The sequence below is a fragment of the Peromyscus eremicus genome, chromosome 16_21 (genome assembly GCF_949786415.1).
Source record: "Peromyscus eremicus chromosome 16_21, PerEre_H2_v1, whole genome shotgun sequence".
NCBI classification, from domain to species: Eukaryota; Metazoa; Chordata; class Mammalia; order Rodentia; family Cricetidae; genus Peromyscus; species Peromyscus eremicus.
This window is the reverse complement of record NC_081432.1, coordinates 11985401-12003796: the sequence shown is the minus strand read 5'-3', so window position 1 is coordinate 12003796 and position 18396 is coordinate 11985401. Positions and strand designations below refer to the sequence as shown.

At 50.2% G+C, this 18396-nt stretch overlaps 1 protein-coding gene across 1 annotated transcript in view; it reads left to right on the top strand.

The window, feature by feature from the left end:
- The first annotated feature begins 7975 nt into the window (after positions 1–7975).
- Bcr (BCR activator of RhoGEF and GTPase) overlaps positions 7976–18396 on the top strand; it is a 125261-nt gene continuing 114840 nt past the window's right edge. The window contains exon 1 of the mRNA XM_059281478.1: positions 7976–9271. Coding sequence (XP_059137461.1) covers positions 7987–9271 — 1285 coding nt within the window. The 5' untranslated portion in view covers positions 7976–7986. The remainder of the gene's footprint in view (positions 9272–18396) is intronic.

The following is an 18396-nucleotide window of genomic DNA, read 5'->3' as shown; positions in this document are numbered from 1 at the left end:
CTTCCCATTCTTCAGCGAAACATACAATTTCCTTAGTATGGCTAGGCTGAAGTTCATTTGACTTCCTTATCTCCAGGTCAGCTGGTTCATGTCCCACCTCTGTTAGCTTTCATCCATAGTTCTTTAGAATTTCCACAAAGGGTCTCGGTGGGCTCTTCTCTGAACTGTGACCCCTACCCTCGTCCACTAAGACATGGCCTGTTAGGGACAGGCTACATTGTTGTTGCTTAAGGGAGGTCTGGGTCTAGTGGGTGTAGCATAATGCTTCATGGGGCGAAAGTAGATGGCAAATGGTGACCGGAAGCCTCCCTTCATCCTTCTGTGTCCTAGGGCAGTGATGTGGAGGGTGTCCTGTCATGATCTCCAAGACTGGAAGTACACTGCTTTGCACACATCCACATCTCTGTAAATAACTGTTTATTAAACTCTCCTTGTGTTGCCCGCCACAGTGTGCTAGCATGCTTCTGTAGGGCCCAACTCACAATAATGGTCTCTCCAATTTCAATATTTGGCCTGGGAGGATAGATTCTAAGCTTACCAAGGAAAATCAAGGATTCAGATGTTTCTCTACCAATCAACAGTGTTGTCTTAATATGTCTGTGTGACTAAAACCCCACACCATAGGGCTGAGTAAGTTAGAAGCAGTAGATTGGTTTATGCTTCTGGTGGCTGGGAAGTCCAAGAGAAGGGGGTTCACATCTGGCAAGGGCAACCATGCCACATCCTAGCATGGTACATGGACCAGGGGGCATGCACTGAACAGGGAAGTTCAGTGACCAAATTTGCTTTTGTAACAAACGCGGTCTTGTGTTAAAGTGCAGTGTATTCAGGAGTCCCAAACACTTCCCACTGGGTACTGCCTCCCAACACTGTTGCATTTGGAATTAACTTTCAATGTGAGGAGTTTTTTGTTGTTGTTGTTGTTGTTTCTTTTTTTTTTTTTTTTTTTTTGATTTTCGAGACAGGGTTTCTCTGTGTAGCTTTGCGCCTTTCCTGGAACTTACTCTATAGCCCAGGCTGGCCTCGATCTCATGGAGATCTGCCTGGCTCTGCCTCTCGAGTGCTGGGATTAAAGGTGTGCGCCATCACCACCCGGCATTCAATGTGAGTTTTAGAGGAGACATCCAAAGCACAATAAGTGGGCTAGACATGTCATTCAATGGTAAGAGTTCTTGCCTACCGCAGGTTCCCTACCCATCCCTGAAAGGCAAACCCGAGGGGCAGGAGAGATGGCTCAGCAGTCAAAGGCACTTACGGCTCTTGCAGAAGATGCAGGTTCAGTTCCCAGTTCCCACATAGTGGCTCACAACCACCTGTAACTCCAGTTCTGACCCCTTCCGACCTTCTTGGGTTTCTATATACACATGGTGCACATGCTTTCACTTGGAGATGCACACATGCTCATAAAATAGTCTTTAAAAATGTTTTGGTGCCCAACGTGGGTGCCAAGTTATAGCAAACCCCATCACTTCCATGTCTCCCCACCCCCACCCTGACTGAATATGGAGATAGTCTCTTCAGGCACCTCGGCATTTGCCTGTGGATTTCTAGCTAAGGCCCAGGCAGTCTGTGGGTCTGGGCCTGCAGCATCAGATAAGCAACCTCTCACAGCCAAGGTGTAGTGGGTGATCATGTTCAAATACCTAGAGCTGTGCTCTCCCTGTCCTCTGAATCCTTCCCTGCTTCCCACTCACTCTTCCGCTGGAGACACCTCCTGCCTCCTGTCTGCTGTCCGGCAGATGAGAAGACTAAAAAGCCAGAACCCATCTTAGTTAGCCATTTCCTCCTCGACCCCACTTCAGCTTTGGGTCTGGTCCCGGTAGAACCAGGGCCCAGGACTCAATAGCCTTACCCTTCAGGCTCTCACACATTTGTTCCAGACAAGTGTTTGGAGTGGCCTCTCACCCAAGGGTATGACTTAAAAAGGATTTATTTGCATGACACCTCACCCACCCTGCTCAGACTCTCCCACCAAGCCTTACCCCGGCATAGCCTGTTCCCTGAGTCTTCAAGGTGTTCCCCTAGTCATGCAGTGGTGGTGATATTCAAGCTCCACAGTAACTGGAACTCATGTCATGCTTGCCTCTACCTTCCTGGTTCTGTTATGAGCCTCAGTGGCCTGTAGGAGGCCACAGGGATCGAGCCACAACACTGTCGCCTAGGGGATAGAGACCACTCCCCGAAAAGCTTAATTTTCTAGAGGAACCCAGGATGCCTTAAGCCAGAACAACTATGGTCACCTAACACCTAGGTAGCTGAACATAGAAGTAGACAGGACTGGTTATATTCATATAGTTACACAACTCTCTCTGTCTCCGTCTCCATCTCTCCCTACCACGTGTGTGTGTGTGTGTGTGTGTGTGTGTGTGTGTGTGTGTGTTTAAAACAGATAGAATGACCCATTGTGTGATCTAGGCCAGCCTCAAACTAAAAATACCTCCTGTATCTGCCTCCCAAGTGCTGGGATTTACAGGCATGGAGCGTACTAATTATTCAGGAGTTTCTACAGCCCACTTTCTGAATTCTTCCAGTTACTATTCCCCCAACCCACCCAACATTCACTAAGGATGTGACCCCCACAAATGTGCAGGCTGGGAACAAGAAATAGCTCTGTCCATACAGAGCTCTAGGCCCTGTGAGACAGTGCCATGTTGACAAGGAATTCTAGGTGGAGGGTAGACCATAAAGAGAACGTGGCAACAGGGGAGGCTGGGAGTTTTCAGAAGAGTTACACAGCTTAGGGAGGCCCTCCCCACTTCATAAGGAGTGAGTCTGGATGGGCTCTGGGCTGGCTTCAGATACTGCCCCGAGACAGGGCCCCCCCAGAGGCTCCTGGGGCTCCTCTGCCATCTGCTGTGGCTTCACATGTCACTTCCCATATGTTAGGCCTTCCCCTGAGAGAGGCTGATGGGCAGACAGAAGTACAGCCATCACATCGCCTCCATCCAGGCAGGGCAGGTCTCCTCCCTGTAGTCCAGTGCATCAGTGGCATTCAGAGCCACCAGCTACCTGTCTGATCCTGTGCCCCAGTTGGATGCAGCTCCCTAGGCTGTTGGAAGGCTTTTCACTCCACCTTCCTAGTCCTAGCCTCCTGGGACACATAATAGGGGTTGGATCTGGGAGGCAAAGCAGACCTGAGGCTCCTTCCCTTACCAGAGGAGGCATCCCTGATCTATAATAGGTGCTCTGGGCCTCTGATGATGCAAAGTGGAAACCTAGACCACACTACTGGCCAATCCCCTCGCTAATAGGCTCCCTGCATTCTGCCCTTCTCCTGATGGAGGCTGCAGACAACAGTCAGGAGATCGAACTGGCATGGCTTCAGAAGAGTCATCAATAATTGATCCTGCCGAAGGTGGGTGGAGCTGCTGCTCATGAAAGTCCTGCTCAGTCACTGGGAACCTGGGCCAGCAGCTCCAGAGAAGACCCACTGCCTACTTGGCAAGGTTACTCTACTGAGATCCCCGCTGCCTACTGTCGGCCAGGGATTTGTAAGCCTGGAGGAGGTCCGCCGGCCGAGCGCTGTTCAGCACAGCATGAGCCGACAGGGCTGGAGAACTACTGTATTGATGCCGTTGCCCCTGTCTCCCTGAAGATGACAGGTGACATGGTGGATAACAGATGGATAACACAGCCACATCCCACTTAAAAGGGAGCCTTCCTCCTGCCTCCAACAGGGATGGAGAGAGGGGTGATGGTTGGGCAGAGAAGGAGTAAAAAATAGGTCCGAGTTTTCTTTTTTTCTTCATTGTACTGGAAGGCAGTGGTTCTCAACCTTCCTAATGCTGTGACCCTTTAATATAGTTCCTCAGATCGTGGTGACTCCTCCCCCCATGTCGCGGTGACCCCCAACCATAAAATTATTTTTGTTGCTACTTCATAACTGTAATTTTGGTACTGTTATGAATCTTAATGTAAATATCTGATATGTAGGATGCATTTTCATTGTTAGAGATTAGCTTAAAGGCATCGTGACCCACAGGCTGAAAACCACTGCTCTAGGGCCTTGTACATGCTAGCAAGCCCTCTTCCATTGAATTCAGCCTGTGTGCCTGCCTGGATTTAATCCCCCCGCACCAAATAAACCAAGCATGGTGGTGTGTACCTATTTGATACCACAGGGCAGTGGGCACCTGAAGTCTTACTTGGGCATCTCTGCCTATTCTTGCAATCAGCATTTCTCTTTCAATCCCATGACCGGTCCTTCCCTCTTGTTTCCCACGCCTAACCCATCTTGGAAGTCCTCTGAGCTCCACTTCTAGAATGGTCCTGTAGTCTAACCCTTTCTTTTGGTCACCTTGCTTCCAACCCAGTCTAGGTCAGCCACTTCTCCTATGTGCACAGCTGCCACAGACCTGTCCTCACCACCACACTGTCTAACCCTGCAACCAAAAACATCAAGCAGGTCCCCCTCTGCTTACTGCATGGACTGACGCAGCAGCTGTTGAAAGTACTTACATATAAATTCATTGAACTTCAATTAAACATTCTGTTCTTTGATAAGCTGAAACCATATCTGCGTGCCTGGGATCCATATGGAGGAGGCGGTAAGGTACACAGATATTATAACATATATTATGGTGGGAAGTTCCGGACCATGCAGGTTGAGACCCACGGGGTGCTGGCCCACCTATGATGTCACCTCCTGCTCCACACACCGAGCTCATCTCCTAACTCAGTTGTTCCTCAAATAGCTACATCATCCTCAAAGCCTCCTTCTTCTCTGTCTGTTCTGTTGTAGCATTAGCCCATTGCCCAGCTGTCACCTGTCCAGGCTGGCCTTTCCCCAACTTGTGTCTCATTCTCTGCTGACTCAACTCTGCCTGCCTTCTCTCTCAATCTCTCTCTGTCTCTCACTTTCTTTTTTACATGCGCGCGCGCATGCACACACACACACACACACACACACACACACACACACACACACGTTTCCCTGAAATGTGCTTCTTCTGAGCCACACAAATATCCCAATTTGGCCACTACTCACTGACAGTCTGAATGCTTGCTGAGTTAAGATCTCATGGTCGCACACACTGGATGAGGAGACAGACTGTAGTATGCATGGACCCTATGTCTCCTCTCACTCTGTCTTCCTAGAGAAGGGCAGGTGATGAGAAAGCTCTATAGGAAAAGAAATAGAGGAAGGGAGGGAGAGAGATGTTCTGTGAAGAAGAGGACTAGAAGCTTTGTGTTAGCGCTCCTTCAGGGAGGTCCTGAGGATGGAGGAAAATCCTTGGAGCAAGAAAAGGACATCTGGGGCTGGAGAGATGGCTCAGAGGTTAAGAGCATTGACTGCTCTTCCAGAGGTCCTGAGTTCAATTCCCAGCACCCACATGGTGGCTCACAACCATCTGTAATGAGATCTGGCACCCTCTTCTGTATACATAATAAATAAATAAATCTTTAAAAAAAAAAAAGAAAAAAGAAAAGGACATCTGATGGGGGAAGAAAGCCACTGTCTGGCTGTGTCCTTACACTCAACGAGCAATTTGCTATGTCAAGAGACAGAGCCTGAAAAGCCTGATAAACAGCTTCTGAGTTTTAAAAGCAAATTTATTTATTTATAAAATATTAAAAGCTACCATGCTGGCGCATAAACATAGTCCCAGCTAGCTCAGGAGGCTCAAGTATGGGCCCTCATCACAAAATAAATGAATGGTTGAGTAAATAGAAAATATTTAAAGTAGAGGGAGTGTAGCTCAGTGGAAGAGTGGTTGCCTAGCATGCACAAGGTCCTGGGTTCAAAATCCCAGCACAAAATATTTAAAGTAGAGCTGAATCGGGAGTCTGTGAACCAGAGTTACCATACTGATGGGTGATGTCATCCACCTCCACCAAAGTACTCCTTCCTGTCCCACACATTAACGGCTATATGGGCCCTAACGAGCCTATTGGAAACTGAAAGACCCAAATCAACAAGGGAAAAAGAATTTTGTCTCTTTTCAGATGGCCAGGAAATAGGGTTCCAGAGGCCTGAGTTCTCATCTCGCCTGGCCCACTTATTGAACGACTCCCATCAGATCATTACAGGCGGCAGCTAGTATTGATTGTGACCCTGGGAGGTCACGGCTTCCTTTTTTTTTTTTTTTTTTTCCTCTTTTGGTAGCGTTGGAGGTTGATCCATGGGCTTGTCTTGCCAAATAAGACCTCTTAAGACCTCTACCACTGAGCCATGCCCCCAGCCGGGAGCAGGCTTTTTTACACTCATTTTAAAGGGGAGTCTACTGAAGAGGAGAACATTGTTCACTACCGCGCTCCTGGGATGCTCGCCTCAATGGCCTCAAAGTCAGGTCACCAGCAAAACAGTTTCTTCCTCAGCAATTGTGTTTACTGCCTGCTGAGCCAGAGAAGGGTGAGGTGGGCGGGGAAAGATTTAAAAGTTCTGCAGAGGGCAGCAGCGAGCTGCACGGAGTGCTGAGCTGGGCTCCAAAGGCTCGCCAGCCTCACCTACGTGAACATAGCCTGAACCCATGGGTGCCGAAAACAACGCGACAGATGAGGACGAACGTGAGCTCCAGGGAGGGAAAGGGAATCACCGAGACCACACGGTCTAAGTCAGGGAGACCCTGCTCATCTAGCCGCGGCTCCTCGGCTCTATTTCGCTAGAAAAGCGCAACTGTTTACAAACCAGGGAAATCACAGCTTGTGGAGGCAGGTGTTCTGGGTTTATCTCAATTCTCAGGAAAGTGAGGCACGGAGAGGAAAAAGTGGTCAACTCAGGCTCTTCTTCAGTTGTCAAATCCTGTTTCCTTTCACCTCACCCAGCAGGCTGGCCTGGATTTCATTTTTGCATAGAGGAGATTCCCTACAGAGAGTAAGTATCTCTGCAATGTGCCTCAGATCCCTAAGCTTTCCTGGGAACCATCAAAGATTTCCTATCTTCCTCCCAGCTCCGAGGCTAAGAAAGAAGTTTGTGATCCCTTCAGAGAAAGAAAGAGACCCCGAAAATCCTACATTGGCCTCTGGAGGTCAAAAGTCAGGACTGGGGAGGAAGACACCTTGAATGAGCCGAGGGAGAGACATTCCTATTTATCACTCAGTGTAAGGAGTCCTGTGGCAATTGTGTGGCCTTTGTTAAGCTTTATCACCCACCCCAGATCTCCAACACCAGAGGCTTGTTGGCTGGCACACGGGCTGCTGGCATGGGTGACCCAGCCTGGCCCTGACTGTCTCAACTGAGTGTGACCTAGTTGATTTCTCTGTAGTTTGGACCCTGCTGGGTGCTATCAGCACTGAGGTTGGTAGGTGCTCTGGCAGCGCAGAAAAAGAGGAACCAGATATTTCCGTTCTAGGCGTGAAGAACTAGCCAGGGCCTCCCCGGTGGAGGGATCGCTCGGAACCACCCGGTCTGGGGCTCCCCTGTGTCCAGAGTGGGATTAGATCGGGTAGCCGCCGCCGCCGTGCTGGTCTGTTTCAAGGACCCAATGCTCCGCCCGCGGTGCGGCCCCTTTAAGAGGCGCGCCCGGCCCCCGTCAGCCGCTCCACGGCCACCGCCCCCCGGTCCTCCCCTTCCTGCGGCGTTGAGTGCGGGCCGGGACGGGAGTGCGGCGAGAGCTGGCCGGGCTGATCGCAGCGCCTGCCAGGAAGGCTGCGGGGCAGCGGGGCTGCGGGCAGGGCGGCGCGGGAACCGGCGGCGAGGAGCGCTCGGGCTGCGAGCGTGAGCCCGCGGCGGCCCGGCTTGGCAGAGGACCGCTCCCGCCGCTGCGCGCGCCGCGGAGCCCCGCACACAATAGCGGCGTGCGCAACCCCGCGCCCTTCCCCCCCGTCCGCGCCCCCCCACTCCCGCCGCCGCCGCCGCCGCCGCCGCCGCCGAGCCGTCCGCCTCACCTGCGGCCCCGGGGGGCGAGCATTGTTCGCCGCCACCGCCGCCGCCGCGGGGCCATGGGAGCCGCCGGGCGCCCCGGGTCGGGCCCGATGAGAATGCCGCGCCGCCGGTAAGGCGGGCTCCGGCGTGCAGCCCCGCGGCGCAGGTGAGCCGGCCGCGCCATGGTGGACTCCGTGGGCTTCGCCGAGGCGTGGAGGGCGCAGTTCCCGGACTCGGAGCCGCCGCGCATGGAGCTGCGCTCGGTGGGTGACATCGAGCAGGAGCTGGAGCGCTGCAAGGCCTCCATTAGGCGCTTGGAGCAGGAGGTGAACCAGGAACGCTTCCGCATGATCTACCTGCAGACGCTGCTGGCCAAGGAGAAGAAGAGCTACGACCGGCAGCGCTGGGGCTTCCGCCGCGCCGCGCAGCCCCCGGACGGTGCCGCCGAGCCGCGAGCGGCCGCCCCGCGCCCGCCGCCCGCTCCCGCCGATGGCGCGGAGCCGGCGCCCGTCGAGGAGTCCGAGGCGCGGCCGGACGGAGAGGGGTCTCCGGGTAAGGCACGGCCGGCGTCCGCCCGCAGGCCAGCGGCTGCTGCGCCGGCGGACCGGGACGACCGAGGGCCCCCCACTAGCGTGGCGGCGCTCAGATCCAACTTCGAGAAGATCCGCAAGGGACCTGCCCAGCCCGGCTCTGCCGACGCCGAGAAGCCCTTCTACGTGAACGTCGAGTTCCACCACGAGCGCGGCCTGGTGAAGGTCAACGACAAAGAGGTGTCCGACCGGATCAGTTCTCTAGGCAGCCAGGCCATGCAAATGGAGCGCAAGAAGTCCCAGCAGAGCACCGGGCAGGGTCCCGGGGAAGCGCCCAGACCCCATTATCGCGGGCGCTCCTCGGAGAGCAGCTGCGCCCTCGACGGTGACTACGAGGATGCAGAGTTGAATCCCCGCTTCCTGAAGGACAACCTAATCAATGCCAACGGCGGCAACAGGCCCCCTTGGCCGCCCCTGGAGTACCAACCCTACCAGAGCATCTACGTCGGAGGTATGATGGTGGAAGGGGAGGGCAAGGGCCCGCTCCTGCGAAGCCAGAGCACTTCAGAGCAGGAGAAGCGCCTCACCTGGCCCCGCAGGTCCTACTCTCCCCGGAGTTTTGAGGACAGCGGAGGTGGTTACACCCCGGATTGCAGCTCCAATGAGAACCTCACCTCCAGCGAGGAGGACTTTTCCTCTGGCCAGTCCAGCCGCGTGTCCCCGAGCCCCACCACCTACCGTATGTTCCGGGACAAGAGCCGCTCGCCTTCGCAGAATTCGCAGCAGTCCTTTGACAGCAGCAGCCCCCCGACGCCACAGTGCCAGAAGCGGCACCGGCAGTGCCAAGTTGTGGTGTCTGAGGCTACCATCGTAGGTGTCCGCAAGACCGGGCAGATCTGGCCCAGTGATGGGGACAGCACCTTCCAGGGGGATGCAGGTGAGTGCCTGTGTGGGCTGCTTAGACCTGCTCTGGACTCTTTAAGCAGTAGATTGGCATGGGGGAAATGGGTACTTTTTGGCGTGATTTTCAAGTGTTTTTGTGTTTCTTTGGCCCTGCGCCCGAAATAACTCCACCCCCTTCCTCCTGAAGGCAAATGGGATGGGGGTGGGGGAATATGGGGGGGGATGGCTCTTGGCTTACTCTCTAGCTCTATAGAGCAGGTGGGGTTTGCAGAAGTATTGTGAGAGAGTGTCCTATGCTCTCTTCATGCTGGACAAAAAAAAGTCAGAGTCATCTCTGCCACCTGGATCAGCTTCTTTAAGTGGGGTGTGATCTGTGCTTGGCTATTCCCTGACGCCTGGTTGTTCTGGTCTTGGAGTGGTTATGTGACACGTTAGGGGAACCCAAGATGTGCAAGCTGCCTCAAGCTCTTAGCTGTGTCGGATTCCCTCGTTAGCCGGTGAGAGCAGATGAAGATAGCTAGAAGGGGGTGAGGTGAGTTCCGGCGCAGCGGGCCACTGAAAATCAATAGGTTGGAGGTTGTATGTGGGGCCAATCCCACACCATCGTGATCGGCTTGGCTTTGATATGCCTCGCCCACCATGACTCACCTATAGACTCCTCCTCCCCCTCCATCCACCCCCGTTGGATTTTGTCTGTCTGTCTTTCTCTTTTGCCGTGCTGGGGCTCAAACCCGCTGCCTTACACCTTTGAGGCCTGCTACACCACTAGGTCTACCCCTACACCATGAGGTCAGAGCTACATCTCCAGACCCCATTTTCTTTCCCCCGTCCTCCAGTGTGCCCTGGCCTCCTCGTTTTCCCAAGGATGAGCCCTCAACAGGTTCTTGTTGGGGGCCCCAAATCCAATGGTCTGACTCCAGCACTAAAATGAAACAGTGACTTCTTTGCTGCACACAGGTACGGTTGGATAGGTGGGGTCATGGGACTAGATTTTGAGATCTAGGCAGAATTTTCAGTTGGAGTTAGATGGGAGGGGTGCTGGCAGGCATGGGATTTGGGGGTGTACAGCTGTCAGCAGTCTCTAGGAGTTCTTGCCTGTGTCAGGCTGATCTGGTCTTTCTGCTTCGCTGAGGTTTTTTTTTTTCCCCCTGCTGATGGAGTTGCATGTGCTTCATTTGTCAGAATCCGCTTGAAAAAGTGAGGCTATTTTTGGCAGTATTAAGCTGCCTTTTTAAGCCCAGCACTCTGTCCTGGTTAGGTGCCTCCAGTTGCTGCTCTTCCATGGGCATCTGGGTTGAGGGCAGTGTGTAGCTGGACCTGTCTGCCTGTACCCTGGTTCAGCCACATTCCTTGTCCCTAGTGGAGGGATGAGAAGCTCTAGGAGTCAGAAGTTTGCTTTGCAGGCATGTCAATGAGCTCCTTCCAGGTCTGGAGGCTTGCCCAGGGATGACTGGGCACCGGCCATGTCCAGCCAGCTGTGTGCGAGTTGAACTTGCTTGAGCTGGCCTTCAGTGCTGTGGTGATTGGCGATGTTAGGAATAAAGAAGAGCCTGAAAGGCTTCCATGGAGACCTGCAGTCTGGTACTCTCTTGCTGGCAGGGAACTCTTGAGTTTCCACAAAGTTGAGCCTAGACTTTCCTATACCTACCGTAGAAATGGCCATGTTGCCCACCACATAATCAGACCCAAGTGCAAGAGTAGGTCACAGTAGGAACAAGAAGGAGGTGACATACAGGTTAGTTTTCTCAGGAAGTGGCTTAGAAGTTAATTTCATATTGTAGAACTTTTTGAATCTTTCTTTGACTATCCTGAAGCTCCACATTCTCTCTTATTTTTCCCTAAAACATTCTTTTGTGCCTTTTTGAGGCAGATGAATTCCTGTCTAGTTTAAAACTTGCTGTGTAGACCACCGCTGGCCTTTAGTTTGCAGCTACTGCCTCCCGAGTGCTGGGATTACAGGCATGTGCCACCGTACCCATCTGCCTCAGACTTCTTTCTTCCCTTTTTCTTTTTTGAGCTAGGGTCTTAAAACTTAACTATGTTGCCCTAGCTGTGCTGGAACTGGCCTTGTAGACCAGGCTAGCCTCTTAGTCACAAAGATCCACCTATCTCCTCCTCCCAAGTGCTGGGATTAAAAGCGTGTTCCAAGCCGGGCGCTGGTGGTGCACACCTTTAATCCCAGCACTCGGGAGGCAGAACCAGGCAGATCTCTGTGAGTTCGAGGCCAGCCTGGTCTACAGAGCGAGATCCAGGACAGGCACCAAAACTACACTGTCTCGAAAAAACCAAAAACCAAAAACCAAAAAAAAAAAAAAAAAAAAGAAGAAGAAAAGAAAAGCGTGTTCCAACATGCAAAGTGTCCTCAGACATTTTCAACAATTAAGATCAAACAGCATAATCTAAAAGAGTTGAGATGTGGCTTAGTAGTGGTGTGAACTCTGGGTTCAATTTCCAATACCACAGTGAACTATCCAATAATAAACTGGAGTGCTCGAAGCAAGATTTACATTATTTCTTAGACCATTTTTTAAATAGTTAAAGTTATCGAAGCACTTTGAGGTGTCTGGCAAAAATGAATGGAAAGCATACAGACCTTCCCATTACCCCATGCCACCACACCTATTTCCCCTGATAGCAACGTCCCCCACTAAATGGGTACGTTTGTGACAACTCATAAACCAACATCGACACATCATTATCACTTGCAGTGCGTAGTTTATGTTAGGACTCTCTCTCAGTGTTGTGCACTGCGTGAGTTTAGTTCTTTTTGGCCTTAACATGCCCAGCTGTTGTAGCCCAAAGAACTGTGCTGAACACTCTTCTCTGCCCTCTGTGGGAGGGGAAAAGGGTCCCTGTCACTGCTCAGCCATCTGTCTCTCTTGGGGCTACTTACTGATGTTCATTAGATGGCCGTGGGGCCTACTGGCCTAAAAGGAACAATAAGGAAAATGACAGTGTGTGTGTGTGTATGTGGGGGCAGGGGAGGTCACCTTAATGTTCTGTCAGGGCAGGCACAGTGGCCCGTCTCTTGTAAATTTTCGAGTCCCTTCAGATGAGTCGCGAGGGACGTTAAGGGAAGGAGCTGAAACCATCACACAGTGCCCTGTGCTGGGCACTTTGACAAGGTGCTTCATGCAGGATCCCTCACGAGCTCGTCCATCACCTGGTGGTGGGCTGTCCGTCTACATCAGGATGCAACCAAGACATAGCAAAATTGAAGTCTTTGGGGGTGTGAATACAGAGCTCCAGGCCTTCTGGTCTTGGTACTGTGTTCTGCTTCTTCCTGGTGCCCAGTACCAGGATGTACCTGAAAATCCTATAACTGTGTGTGTTTGGGGTCCTGGTGCATCCACACCTGTGAAGGTGAAAACAGACGGCCCTGGGCCCTTCTTTATGTAAAACCCTTCCCTTGGTCCTGTGTAGGCCACAGAGAAGGAAAAGATGTGGTCTTTGCCATCTGGAAGCTTAGAAGTTAAGAGAGGAGGGGATACATGTATCCGTGTTTAGACAGATGCGAGATCAGGGATGCTCACAACTTTTTTGGTATATTAGCATGAGCTCAGCAGCCAAAGATGTGGCGAGCTATCTGTTCAAGAGTGGCAACAAAAGACTAGTGTCCCAAGTCCCCCTTCTGTGACTCTGGAGTTTATATGTGTTTGGGAGGGGACAGTATTGAGACAGGGTCTTACTAAATAGCCTAGGCTGGCTTTGAACTCCTGATCCCTCTCCCTTTACCTCTCAAGTGCTGGAATTATAGATTTATTTTTAAACTAAAAAATAGGATAGAATATAAAATCTGCCATTTCATCGAAGGAAGCTGAGGTGGGATTGTGAGTTTGAGGCCAACCTGAGTTACATAGAGCTTATCTCAAAAAAAAAATTTTTTTTTAAATTTTATTTTTAAAGAAGTAGAAAGAGAAAGCATTTATCAAGGGGAAAGCAATGCCAAGAATGGAAGTGAGCTAGTGAGCCAAGGGAAGAGTGTGTGCTCAGAGCAGGAGTCTTTGTTAGTTTGAGACAGGGTCTCACTGTGTAGCCCTGGCTGGCTGGAGACGTGCAGTGAAGAGCAGGCTGGCCTCAGACTCGGAGCTCGGCCTGCTTTTGCCTCCCAGGTGCTGGATTAAGAGGCACACACACCAGCAGAGGTTTTCTAAAGCGACTAAACACAAAATACTTACTTTCTTAGCCTGTTCTCACCGTTTTTTTTTAGGCATGCAGTTCCGTGACGCCGAGTGCGTTCATATTGTACACCTGTCACTTTCACAGAAATCCTGTCCCTGTTAGACGGCACACTCTGCTCCCAGCACCTGACAACAGCACTTTCCTTTCTGTTGCTGTGAAGTTGAAGGTTCTAGGTGACTCACATTGGGTACAGTCACAATTTGTGTTTTCATGACTGGCTTATTTCTCTTAAGTGTCATATTCTTGGTGTTTACCCACCTTATAGCAGGGACTCAAGTTTGTTTTGTTTTTTTGTTTGTTTGTTTTTATAATCTGCCTACTTATTTATTTGATTTGATTTAAGGTCTTACCATGTTGCCCAGGCTAGCCCTAAACTCCTGAGCTCAAGCTGTCGTTTTTTCCCTCAGCCTCCCAAATAGCTGGTACTGTTGATGTACCACATCATGCAAAGCCCTTCCTCCTTCAGATGTGGAGGATATGGGATTCAAACTCTACCCCTGTGCTCTGTAACCTGTTGTAGGTGTACCCCGGTTTTTTGGTCTTTTTTTCTGAGGTTCCTGCCCAGGGCTTTTCATGCTGAGCCCATGCTTTCCTACCAAGTTGCTTCTAGCATGAACTGAGATTCTTGTGTTTCAATGCATCTCTCCGTGAGGCTGTCGTCTTGTTAGTTTGAGCATGCTCATTTACTCTTGGGATTTCTGTGTTGGTGCCAGAGTGACGGACCCCTGTGTTGTCTTTCTCTTGGGTGACTGACTGGAAGATAACTAACCGATTTGAGTGGACCATGAGCCTTCTTCACACGAGCCTTTTGATGGCTCAGTCGTGGCCTCTTTAGACCAGAGCCCATGGCTGTCCCTGACTTGAGTGCGGGCTTCTCCTGAGCAGTGCTAGATGGGGAGGGTGATCTAACAGGTAAATGGTCGGTGTAACATTTTATAATCACTGTCAGGCTCTGGCAGACTGAGGTGTTCAGGAAACAGAATGAAGTATTCCGAGACTTTTCAAGAGCCAAGAGGGCTGTTAAGTTGAGTGGGACCCGGGACCAAGCCTGCCCTGTGATTCTCTTTCAGCTAATTTGTTGCCTTTGGCTTTAGGACACATGTCTCCTCGTGGGTGGAGTCCTGTGTCTGGGGAGGTCTGTGTGGGTACTGTCGCCTCCTCCGCCAGGACAAGTCCAGGTAGCCAGTGTGCTGACCCTCCTTGGGATCAAGCTGTGTTAGGAGGCCCAGGCTGTAGCTTCCTCCTGTGGCTTGAGAGGGTTGTGTGCAGAGTGAAGTAACAGGTGTCTGGGAAGCGTTCTCACGTCGTTAAGTAACAGGTCCAAGCTTCAGCTAAGGCCGATGGTTTTTGTATCAAGGCTTGGGGTGATGGTGTGCTAATTATAAACCCCTGGGAGTTCTGTCATCCTGGCTGAGACACAACTTCGAGGAAGTTTTTCTTTGAAAAAATGTAGTAATTTAATTGAAATATGTTATTGTAACATGCTTACTGTTTTTAAAATAATACGTAACGATGCGTACATAAAATATACATAACAAAATGTGGGATTTCAATCTTTGAGACTTTGTCAGACATCAAGCCCAAGGACATTGTGTCACTACACCAAGCACTGTCACCAAGCAGATCCCTACTCTGTCCAGTGGCATCACCAGCATTCCATGAGTCTACAATATTCTTTTGAGGGGGGTGGGGTGGAGGTCTGGGACTGACGCAGGGCATTGCTAAGCACAGGCTCTACCCCTAGCCATACCTCCTGTCCTGTCTCTTCAACTTTCGTTTTCTAAACAGAAACTGTATCCATCTAAATAATCCCTTATTCTCCTTACCTCCAGTTCCTGGAGCCAGGAGTCTACCCTTTGTCTCTGGGGACTTACTTATCCTAGGTATCTTATGTAAATGGAATGCTAGACTCTTTGTCCAGTATCTAGAGTACTTAAGTATGGCTTTAAAGTTCCCTGGGGCGGCATTCTCACCCTTAACTCCGGAGCCACTGGTCCTTAGCGGGTGTGTTTTCTTTAGGAAAACACCTGTTAGTGGTGGTGTCCTCCTGCTTCCCTGGCTTTCACACCCACGGTCTTGAAGTGGCCCAGTGTATTAGTCAGCTAATGCTATTACATAACAAAACACCCCAGGCTGGGGGTAGACCAAACAACGAAAATGTGTTTTCTCCCACTGCTGGAGGCCGACGTGAATAAGGAGGTGAAAGACTTCCCTCTGAGGCCTGTCTCCTCAGTGTGCAGTAACCTTCTCTTAAATGCCTTTCACATGGTATTTCCTTCCTGGCAACTGTGAATATCCAAATTTTTCCTCCTCAGAAAGACATCAGTCAGCTGGGATTAAGACCACTGAAATGACCCCATAGTTTCTTTTTTTTTTTTTTTATGTTTTTGAGATTATAATTACATCATTCTCCCCCTCCCCTTCCTCCCTCCAAACCCTCCCGTGTGCTCCTTGCCCTGCTCTCTTTCAAATTCATAGCCTCTTTTTCTTTAGTTGGTGTGTGTGTGTGTGTGTGTGTGTGTGTGTGTGTGTGTGTGTTCCTACATACATCCAGCCTGCTAAGTTTATATAATGTTATGTATGTGTATGTTTCCAGGGCTGACCAGTTGGTATTGGATAATCAATTGGTGTGCTCGTCCCTGGAGAAGACTATTTTCCTTGCTCTCAGCATTCTTTAGTTGACTGTAGTTCTTTATCTAGGGTCCAAGTCTCTGAGCTCCCGCTCTCCCCTCCCCCAACCATGTTAGCATGTCCATTGTTGTTGTCTTTGTTTAGCTCATGTTTAGGCAGCCATGTTGGTGAGACTTTATGGGTGTTGTAGCTTCTGACGTCCTAGAAGACACAATCTCACAAACTCCCTGACTCTCTGGCTCTTAGAATCTTTCCACCTCCTCTTCTGCAATGTTCCCTGAACCTTAGATATAGGAACTGTATTGCAGATGTATTGATTCGGACTGAGCCCATGACTCTAATTTGATTGGTTACGGTTTTCTGTAATGGTGTCTGTCTGATGGAAAAAGAACTTTCCTTGGTGAAAGGTGAGGAGTAGACCCTAGAGAGGATCAATTTACTAGTTTCTTAAAAGTCATAGTCTAAGGAACTGAGGTCATACAAAATGTTTGAGGTGCAGGTCAATGGTGCTCAGACTGGTTTTCAGGAGCTGTGTTATAGGACATGTCTGAGTAAAAGCACGCAGGCCTGGGGTTAGCTCCGTGGGTAGGGTGCTCACCTGGCGTGCAGGAGGCCATGGGTTCAGTCTCCAGGACCTCAGAGTCATGCCATGATGTCAGAACTCAGGAAGTAGAGGCAGGAGGGTTAGGATTTCAGGATCATCTTTGACTATCTACCAAGTTCAGCTTGTCTCCAAGAAGAAAAGAAAAATTAAAATAAAATAATAAAAAAAAAGCTTTGTGTAGCATTAGACAATGGATGGTGTGAGTCACCATGGAACCAAGGCCCCAGGAGAGCCACAGCTAATGCTTCAGGAGCCATCGAATTTCTGTTCAGTTAGTAAGTTGGTGACTGGATCGGGGCATTGCTGAGGTCCTCTCTGTTCATCTGTAGTTTTCTTTTTCCTTCTCTTTCTTTCTTTTTTTTTTTTTTTTTGGTTTTTCGAGACAGGGTTTCTCTGTATAGCTCTGCACCTTTCCTGGAACTCGCTTTGGAGACCAGGCTGGCCTCGAACTCACAGAGATCCGCCTGCCTCTGCCTCCCGAGTGCTGGGATTAAAGGCGTGCGCCACCACCACCCGGCTTGAGATAGGGTCTTACTGTATAGCCTAAGCTGGCCAGTGCTTTACCACTGATCTATATCCATCCCTAAAATTCTTCTTCTTCTTCTTTATTTTTAGAAACAGTAACTTTATTATAACCTTTCACACTTCTGAGGACCCAGTGAGCCCCGTGGATCCCCCTGCCTCTGCCTTCTCAGCAATGGGATGACAGGCATGTGTCACCACACTCCCTCTTCAGTGTGATGGACTGAGGTTCTCATACTTGCAAAGCAAGTACCTGATTGGCTGAACCATCTCCCCAGCCCCCTGACATTACTATTAACACAACCTTTCCCATACTGCTCTGTCTATCCCGATGGATACTTTTTCCGCTCTTCCCTGTTCAGTAACTCAAGCGTATTTATTGGACGTCAGGTGTGTACCTGGCAATTGTCTTCTGAGAAATGCTCTTGCTTTTCTTCATGAATTTGGTGAAAGACTTTCTACCTTTGTGGGCTTATCCTTTCAAAACCAACCAACAAGAGCAAAACCTTTGTAGCATCAAAGCGTTTCTCTCCGTGTGTCTTTCTTTAACCCTGTGTGAGCCCTTATTTCTTATTAATCCTCAGTCTGACTGGCTCCCTTCTTCAGGGAGACAAGAGCCTTGAGACAAAGGCCGAGTGAGTCCTACTTCTCTGTCCTATAGGATTTACCATCCCTGGACCCTCGAGAAGAGTTTGTCCAGGAGAGAGAAGTGTCAGAGGCGCCGTGAGCATGACAAAAATGAACCCAGGCGCCATCTTTTCTTTTTTAATTTAATTTTAAGTGTGTTTTGTCTTTATGTATATATGCATACCACATATGTGTCTGGTGCCTGCAGAGATTAGAAAAAGGCATCAGGTCCCCTGTAACCAGAGTTACGGGTTATTGTGAGCTACCATGTACATGATGGGACTTGAACCTGAGTTCTCTGGATGAACAGCAAGTACCTTTAACCACTGAGCCATCTCTCCAGCCATGAGGCTCCATCTTTAAGGTTTTACTTTGCTTAGACCCGTCTATGTTCTAGCCAAACCCACTTAATCCCATCTAATAAAATAAATAGCAGTGGCTTTTCTGGGGCCTGATGATACAGGTTCCTTTAGGAATGAAACTGTTTAGCTCTGGAGACAATCTGGCCAGTTATGTTTTCTTCTTTGCTGACCATTAAACCTCCCCTGCTCAGCTATAGAGAACACTGTAAGTCCTGCAAATCCAGTGTCTTG